At 38.8% G+C, this 9,730-nt stretch overlaps 1 protein-coding gene across 1 annotated transcript in view; it reads left to right on the top strand.

The window, feature by feature from the left end:
- Efhb (EF-hand domain family member B) overlaps positions 1-9,730 on the top strand; it is a 71,933-nt gene that overhangs the window by 26,344 nt on the left and 35,859 nt on the right. Inside the window, exon 6 of the mRNA XM_050165108.1 lies at positions 1,474-1,584. Coding sequence (XP_050021065.1) covers positions 1,474-1,584 — 111 coding nt within the window. The remainder of the gene's footprint in view (positions 1-1,473; positions 1,585-9,730) is intronic.

Below are 9,730 nucleotides of genomic sequence, written 5' to 3'. Positions count from 1 at the left end.
GCCGGCCTTGAACTCACAGAGATCTGCCTGCCTCTCTGGATATTATGGGCCTGAAGGCAGAGTGTATCTCGGACTCAGCCCTGGGGCCCGAGTCATAAACTAAGAAAATGACACCCGGGAGCGTGCTGTGTTAGCTAGCAGGCTACGCGCTTGAGTCGGGGGCAAAATAGCCCGACGTTGGACGCCAAAATGTAACGGCGTAAGCGAATGCAGACAGATTGTCAAAATATAGACAGCTTTAATGGAGGAATAGACTTACAGAACCACTGTTCCCGCGGAGACCAGGAAAGCAGAAGAGAACGCTGGGAGCATGCTCACCAATTTTATAGGAGAACTTTAGCCTGAGGCGAACACGCCCCCTAAGGGGTGGGACTTATCCCTACATGGGCTTTAGTGCCCAGCAACCCGCTTACCTGGCAGCCTACCCAAACTGTGCTCCTAGCAGGGCGACGACTCAAACACACGAACCTGTGAGAGATACTTTTAATTCAAACTGAGATGGAGTCCTGACATTCAAATGGCTGAGGGAGGACTATCTCAAATGTGAGCTTAGCCTGGGAGATATGTCTATCAATCGAGGTCCTGTCTGGAAAAAAACCAAGGGGAAGAGACACAGCTTCATGATAGAGGGCATGCCTAGCAGGCATAAGGTCCCACATTCAACCCTCAGCATTCGAAGACTAGTAAGTGAAACAAGACAGTATGCAGAATGAGGATTGGTTTGTGGGAAGAGGAATTTCTTCTCAACTCCATGAGTTCCCTGTTATCTCTGGCTATAATGAGAATGGAGATTCAAATTAAAACAGACTGAATATTTGTGCTTCAAGTTACAGCTGCCGAAATTTATACACCAGTGTTGCCAATTTGTAATTCAAAATTGCTTGCATTCTCTTAAGAAGTTGGGAATAATATAAGCCAAAATTTTCTAGAATCTCAGGAGTGAGAACTTAATTGGAGTTGAAGTATGGGGGAGGATAAACTTGAATGGTTCTGGTAGAGTTCTGAACTTCAGAATTCTCAGGGATCTACAGCAAAAAAATGATACATAGACTCATTCTCTCCCCTTTTCCCTCCCTCCCTTTCCTCTCTCCCCTCTTCTTTCTTTCCTCCATCCCTCACTTTTCCCCCTTCCTCTCTTTCTTCTCCCTTTTTCCTGTCTCCCTCTCCATTCCTCTCTTTTAGGACAAGGTCTCATGTAGCCTATGTTGGCCTCAAATGCACTATGTAGTTTAGCCTGGCCTTGAAGTCCTGGTCTTCCTCTACCTTCAAGTGCTGAGAATCTAGGCATGTGCCATTATGTCTAGCTCATCTTGTTTTTTGGTGATAAATATTCACTTATATTGGCTATGAGATCACCAAGGTGTTCTGTGCAGCTTATGAAACTATCAGACTACACTTGTCATTTGATGTAGTTTCTATACACAACAAATAGACAGGAACACTTAATATTGATCTTGTTGATTCTTTCTTCAGAGCTGTCTGCTAGTGACATTGTGAATCCACCAAAAGCCTTCGAAGACGTGTTTAAAGAAGGACAGGAAGGACATGATTTGTACATTGTCTCTCACCATGACTATTTTGCAGGTAAGACTCGTTGTGAGGATAAGGGACCCTCAGATTTATCATGAAAAGGACATAGCATGTTTATGAAGTTACACACCTGAGGGATGATGAGGTTGATCAATAGGTGGTGATTTATTATTATTTGTAGCATCACAAATCTTGGTAGTTTGGAACATATAGACTAATGAATCAAATTCATAAAATATAGAACTTGCTAAGATGGTGTTACATGATTATAATCAAGATGCTGAAAGAGGATTGCAAGTGTGAGGTTAGCATAACATAGTGAAGTTATATATTAAAAAAGAAGCAAACAAGCAATAAAAGAGCCAGGGATGGTGGCACAGGTCTTTAATCCTAGCATTTTGGAGGCAGTGAGTTCCAGGCCAGCCTGGGCTGTATAGTGAGACCCTGTCTTGAAAATAAGTAAATAAATAAATAGAAAGAAAGAAAGGAAAAAATAGAGAGAAGAAATACTGACTTACTCCTGTAATCTCAGCATTGAGGAGGCCAAGGTAGGAGGACTGCCGTAAGTTTGAGGACTCTGACCTATAGAGTGAATTCTAGATCATTCTTAGTTATAGTGAAACCTTGCCTCAAGACAGCAAGGACAATAATAAAAGAAATGCAGTCATAAATGTGTTATTAAAATGAAAAATCAGTTGTAGTGATGGTTCATTAGGTAAGGAATTTACCTTGCAAGTCTGGTGATCAGAGTTTATTCCCCAGGACCCACATAAAGCTTTTAAGAAAGCAGAGTATGAAAAGTTGTCCTCTGACCTCTACATGTGCACTGTGGTGCATCCCCACATACACATACACATGCACATACACAACAGTAATAAAGTGAAATACCAGATGAAAAGTTGTATATTCTTATTTTAGTTAGTGGGTTTTAGCTTTAATTATTTCTTATTAGAATCTTAGCCCCACTCAGTTACCATATTTAAGGAAGAAACTGTGTGTTGCCCAGGATGGTCTTTAACTCCTAGATTTAAGTAATCCTTTCTTCTCAAACTCCCATCTAGCTGGGTCTGTGGGCATGCAACACCAATCTTGGCCAACTGTGCAGATTTATGCATTGGATAGGGTAGGTTCACATCCTGTCTTAGAACTTGAGAGTTTACATACCTGGTCATCAACCCTTCTTAGTTCATTAGTGGCATGGTAACCTTGTGAGAACTGAGTACATGCAAAAGTGTTTGTCCTGGTACCTAGAATAATATTATCAGCTATTAAGTGTCCTTGTCTAATGGCATCACAGTACTAGAATAATTTTAAGGACCAATACATATTTGGTAGTGCTGAAAAATACAACTGAATTAAAAAAAATATGTAAATGCTAGTCTTATTAGAATAAAGAAGAGAACTAGACTCTGATTTGGGTCTTGAGAAAGCCCTGTCTGGAGTTTGTCATTCTCTCTCATTTAATCTCTGCTGTTTCCTGTACTTCTTAATGTGTTCCCAAGGCCTGATAATCTCTACCCATGGCTCCAGCTGCTACTGTCCTTGCTCACTTGAACACAGCATCTTTCTCATGCTTCTGACTCCTTTCCTTACCTGTCTCCATCTGCTTCCCTGATATGCCTTTCTTTTTTTCCTTTTTTCTTCCTGCCCTCCCACGTTTCTTATGAAAATCACATTTTGCCTCATTTACTCCCTAGCCTTGATCTTCTGATTCCCCTGTCTCCAGCTCCCAAGTAATGGGCTTATAGGAAAGTGCTACTATACCTGTTGTTGTGGGAATCTTTAATTTGGAGCTGGCCATGATGACTTATGCAGGAGGATGTCAGGACTTCTAAGCTATCCTTGTCTACATAAGACTCTGTTTCAAAACAATGACCTACAACAAAACAGCAAAAACAGAAGATAACCATGGCTAAATGTATGTGTTTGTGTTTGTATGTGTGTGTGTAAATTGGTGGATGTTTAAAAACTATTTGTTCCTGGGATAATAGGAGCTCACAGACTTTGGACCAATACCCAGGGAGCCTGCATGGTATTGACTTAGGCTTATACATATGTGTGACAGTTGTGCGGCTTAATCTATTTGTGGGACTCCTAGCACTGGGATTAAGGCTTGTTCCTAATGCTTGAGCTGGCTTTTGGAAACCTGTTCCCCATACTGAGTTGCCTTGCCCAACCTTAATACAAAGGAAGGAGCTTAGTCCTACCTCAATTGATATGCCATGCTTTGTTGACACCCGTGGGAGGAGTGGATGAGGGAGAGCAGACGGGAGAATGGGGGTGGGAGAGGAGAGAGGGGAAACTGCCATTAGGGTGTAAACTAAATGAAAAAATTTAATTCATAAAAAGGAAAACTATTTAGAATAGGGCTGAATACACTGAATAGGTAAAGTGCTTGCTGTACTCATATAAGGAACTGTGTTTAAATCCTCAGAACTCACATAAAGCTGAGCAGAGGAATACATGTCTAGAACTTCAATCTAGAGGATTTATGGAATACCACAGGCCACCTAGCCTGGCTATTCAGTGGTAGAAAATAGCAAGGAAACCCTGTTTCAGGCAAAGTAGAAGGTAAGGACCAACATGCAACCTAAGGTTGTCCTGTGACTTCCACATGCTTGCTACACCACAGCACACCCACACAATGAACACATGCACATATACATGAACACACATCATGCAATGCATCATGCAACATATACATGCATTACATGTGTCATATGTACACATACACACATATGAATATTAAAACTATACTAAGAACAACTGTAATGAACATTAACAAGTTCAAAATTGTCTTCATTTTGCTGATTTTTATGGAAAGTACATCAGTCTTTTGAAAGTTACATAATCAGATTTACATTTTTTTTGTGCTGAGGCTTAAAATCATTGTGAGAATTTAGATATTAAAAAATGAAGAAAAAGTAAATGTATCATATAACTCAAGATAACCACAGCTGATAAACTGAGCATTTTTATAGCCCTTATCCAATGAATTCTGTTGAACTATGTAGGTTTGGGTAAATAGAATATGAAGCTTCTGGATTCTGATATACATTTAAAATTATTTATTTAAGGAATTGGAGAGATGGCTCAGTGGTTGAAAGTGTACTCTGCTCTTGCTGAGGGCCAGAGTTTGGTTCACAGAACCCATATTGGGCAGTTCTTACTCGGGTTCCAATGGGATCCAACACCCCGTTCTGGCCTCCAGGGATAACTGCCTTCATGTGCACTCACTCTCCTATAGACACATAGCTAGAAATAATAAACATATGCTGTTCATGGTGGTACACACCTTTAATCCCTGCACTTGTGCAGCAGAAACAGGAGGATCTCTGTGAGTTGAAGGCCAGCCTGATTTGCATAGTGATTTCCAGGAGAGCCAGAGATATATAGTAAGACCCTGTTTCAATAAATAAACATATAAAACACAAAATAGTATGTGTTCAAAATAGAGATATGTCTCAAAATAGGGACAATGTTCAAAGGCAATAAGATCTGTAACATCTTTAAAATACACTTACTTTAAGTAACTACTGAAATGATAAATAATTCTTATGTAAATATAAACTGTATAAGAATATATGGTATTCAAAAAAATTTCTCCATTTCAAATAATTTCTTCCCCTTTTCTTTTTCTGTTTTGAGACAATAGCTTCTATGTGGTTCAGGCTGGTCCCAAACTCACTGTATAGCTGTCATTGAACGAGGAATGCTCTTGCTTCAGCCTCCTAATTAATGAGATTACAGGTATATGTCACCATGCCTGACACATGTATGTACTTTAGTGTACTACATATATATATACTTATATATGTACATAAATTTATATGCTTGTGCTCGATTTATTTTGTATCATGGAACATTTTGTAATATTTTCATATTAGTATGTACAGCACATATTCCACTACTCTGTATTGAAAATAAATTTCTTCCTATAACATATTGTGATCAACTCCCCTTTCAACCCCTCCACCTGATCATCTCCACCTCCCCACCCATTAAACTCCATGCCTTCTTTCTTTATATCTTTAGAAAACAGGCAAATAAAAAACAAAAACAAAAAAACCCAGAATAAAACAAAAAAGGAAAAATCAAAAGACACACACTCACACATGCATAAAAACAGAAAGTCATAAACCTTAATGTATAAACAAAAGACTCTAAGATTAAAAAATACTTAAGCAGACTAATATGAGACAAAAAGTATACAAAAATATCATTGAATTTACTTTGCTTGGCCGTCTTTTGCTGGGCCTGCCTTTAAGTGTATTTTATATACCCAGTGAGACTTCACTGGAGAGAGCTAATTGTCAATTGGAGACAGCTTCTTGGTTAGAGATGGGAATGTGTTTCTACTTTCACCTCTCAGCGCTGGGATCCTATTTTGCGTAACCCTGTATAGGCTTTGTGTATCTGCCACAGCCCCTGTCAGTTCGTTAGTCCCGCTGTGTCTGGAAGACACGGTTTCCTTGGTGTACTCCCTCCTCCTGACTCTTACAGTCTTTCAGCCTCCTCTTCTGCGTAGATTGCTGATCCCTGAATGGAAGGGATTGATGAAGACATCCCATTTAGGCCTGAGTGTCCCCAAGTCTTACTCTGAACATTGTTCATTTGTGGGTCTCCATATTGGATCCCATCTACTGCAAGATGAAGCCTCTCTGATGATGGCTGAGTGAGAGACTGATCTATGAACATAGCATGATGTCAGAAGGAGCCATTTTGTTGTTAAATTTCTTTGGCAGAATCATATTTGATTTTACCCTAGGCCCATGGCCTATCTTAGTTTCTTGGCCACTTTAGCAGTGTTAGGAGTGGGTTTCACGGAGTGGCTCTTAGATCCAATGGGACAGTGGTAGGCTACTCCCACAGCATTTGTGCCACTATTGCACAGCGGATCATGTAGCAGAGCACCACTGTAGAGCTCAGGGTTCGCGCTCAGCTGATGTTTCCATTGTCCTTTGGTACCATGCAGAGTACCTTCTAAGGCAAGCACTAGTCAGCAGGGGTAAAGGCTCTAGGTAGTCACCATGTTCAGTGATTGTATATGTATTGTCTTAAAAAATAGGGCTTTACCATCAGTTTGTGGAGAGCCAGTAGCCTTAGAAATAGCTTGAGTTGTTTGGTGGTTTCCCTGGGGCCCTCTTGACCAACAACTCAATTAGATGTTACCCATCCCTGACACTAGAGATTTCATTTAGTGACAAGGAAAGTCCAGTTGGGGCACTGTCTCTCCATTATTTGGTGACACAATTTACATTTTTTCTTTTTTAAAGATTTATTTATTTATTATGTATACAACATTCTGCCTCCATGTATGCCCGCATGCCAGAGGAGGGCACCAGATCTCATTACAGATGGTTGTCAGAACTCAGGACCTCTGGAAGAGCAGCCAGTGCTCTTAACCACTGAGCCATCTCTCCAGCCCCCTACATTTTTTCTTATGTATGTTTATTTTAAGAAACGTCTATGGTATTAGGTTTCCATATGATGCCTCAAATGCTCCTTAGTTTCAGTTTTTCTTCTCTTACCCCCTCTTTCCTCACTGTCTCCATTTAATTCTCCCATTCAGATTACCCCTTGCCCTTGCCTAACTAAATATTCTATTTCCCCTTCCTTGATTCTTCCATCCCCTCAATCCCCTAGTCTATACGTAACCTCAGTGATTATATGGATAGTAACCAATTATTGAGGACTTAATAGCTTAGTACCCACAAATAAGTAGTAAACACATAGTATGTTTATTTTTGGGGGTCTGTGTTATCTCACTCAAGATGATTTTTTTCTAGTTCCAGCCATCTATTTGAGAATTTCATGATTTCATTTTTATTTTATTTATTTATTTATTTATTTATTTGATTTTTCGAGACAGGGTTTCTCTCTAGTTCCTGTCCTGGAACTAGCTCTTGTAGACCAGGCCAGCCTTGAACTCACAGAGATCCTTTGCCTCCCGAGTGCTGGGATTAAAGGCATGCGCCACCACCGCCTGGCTATGATTTCATTTTTAACAGCTGAGTAATATTCCACTGTGCAAATGCATCATATTTTCTTTATTCATTCATCCAATGGTGGACATCTAGGCTGTTTAAAATTTTTGGCTATTATGAATAGAGCAGCGGTGAAAATGGATGAATGAGTATCTTTGTAGTAGGATATCGAGTCCTTTGTATATAGGCCCTGCAGTTGTATGGCTGGATCACCACACTGATTTCCATCGTGGCTGTACAAGTTTACACTCCCATCAGCAATGGATGAGTGCTCCCCTTTTCCCATATCCTTACCCATACTGTATAAATAATTACCCAGCACGAGCTATCATTTGCTTTAATTATTCATTGCAATTCTGACTGGAGTAAGATGGAATCTCAAAGCAGTTTTGATTTGCTTTTCCTTGATGACTAAGGATGTTGAACATTTCTTTGTCAACTACTTGTGTTTCATCTTTCATAAACTCCATGCTTACTTCTGTAGTTCAATTTTTAATTGGGTTATTTGTTTCCTTGATGTCCTGTTTTTCAGTTCTTTATCTATTTTAGGTATTGACTTAAGTCTGTTGTTATAATTAGTAAAGATATCTGTCCATTGTGTAGACTGCCACTTTGTCTGAATGATGGTATCTTTGCCATACAGAAGATTTTTGGTTTCATGAAGTCCTATATATTAATTGTTGTTCTTAGTGCCTGTGTGATCAGTGTTATGTTCGGAAAGTCTTTTCCTGTGCCAAGAACTTTAAGACTATTTCTCACTTTGTCTTCTATCAGACCAGGATATCTGGCCTTCTGTTCAGACCCTCAATCCATTTGAGTTCAGTTGTATACAGGGTGAGAGATATAAATCTATTTGCATTTTTTGATGTGCAGCAATCCAATTTGACCAGCATCATTTGCTGAAGATGCTGTCTTTCTTTTTTTCTATGTTTATTTCTGGTCTTTTTTTTTTTTTTTTATCAAATATCAGGTGTCCAGAAATACATGGACCTATATCTGGGTCTTGGATTCAATTTTATTGACCAAAGTATCTGTTTTTAAGCCAATGCCATGCTGATTTTCATTACTATAGCTTTATAGTACAACTTGAAATTGGGAGCAGGTGATACCTCTAGCAGTTTTTATTATTTAGGGTTGTTTTAGCTATCTTTTTTTTCTTTTCTTCTTTTTTTGTGTGTGTTTCCATATGAATCTGAAAATTGCCCTTTCAAGATCTGTGAAGAATTGTGTTGGAATTTTGATGGTGATGGCATTGAATTTGTAGATTGCTTTTGGTAACATGGCTGTTTCTCTATATTCCTCCTACCTTTACCTATTTATGAGCATGGGAGACCTTTTCCCTCTTCTGATACATTCTTTAATCTCTTTCCTTAATGTCTTAAAGTTTTCTTTTACTTGCTTCATTGGAGTTACACACATACTATCTTTCTCTATATGTAACACACACACTATATATGTGTGTGTGTGTGTGTGTGTGTGTGTGTGTGTGCATGTGTGTGTGAGAAAGCTATTGTTTTCTTTACTTCTTTCTCAATCTGTCATTGGTATATAGAAAGGCTGCTGAATTTTTTGTGTAATTTTGTATCTTACTACTTTGCTGTAAGTGTTTATCAGTTGTGGTTCCTGATGGAGATTTTAGAGTTTTTATTTATACTATATCATTTGAAAACACTGCTATTTCCCATTTCTTCTAACTTTTCCAGGTTTTGGAGTCTAAGTCGGTGTCGCTTATGACAGCTCTTGTTTCTTTTTGTCATGAACTAAATTTAACTTATTACTTTTGCTTGGAGTACTGAGGATTGTACCTAGTGCCTCAGCATGTTAGGCAAGCGCTCCACTACCAAGGTACTCTTCTCTTTTACCATTTTATTAATTTTTGTGTTCTTTTTCTTTTGGTTTGTTTGTCTAGGGACCCATCAATCTTGTTGATTTTTACAAGGAATCAACATTTGGTTTGGTTAATTCTATATATTCTTTTCATCAGATTTTATTAATTTTGTTATTTCTTGATGGATTTTATTGTTTTGGGGTTAGTTGCCTTTTTTTTTTCCTTTTCCTCTAGAACGTTGAGCTGGTTTTTTTTTTTTTTTTTTTGTCTCTGAATTCTCTTTTCTTTTGATAGAAAGTCTTGTTGTGGAGCCCTGGCTGGCCTATTACTTGCTATTTAGACTTGGCCTCTGTGTTCTAAGTGCTGGACTGCATCATGCCATCCA

Source organism: Alexandromys fortis, unplaced genomic scaffold (assembly GCF_014885135.2).
Source record: "Alexandromys fortis isolate MF-2015 unplaced genomic scaffold, M_Fortis_MF-2015_v1.1 scaffold_121, whole genome shotgun sequence".
NCBI lineage: Eukaryota > Metazoa > Chordata > Mammalia > Rodentia > Cricetidae > Alexandromys > Alexandromys fortis.
This window is presented reverse-complemented; position numbering and strand designations above follow the sequence as displayed.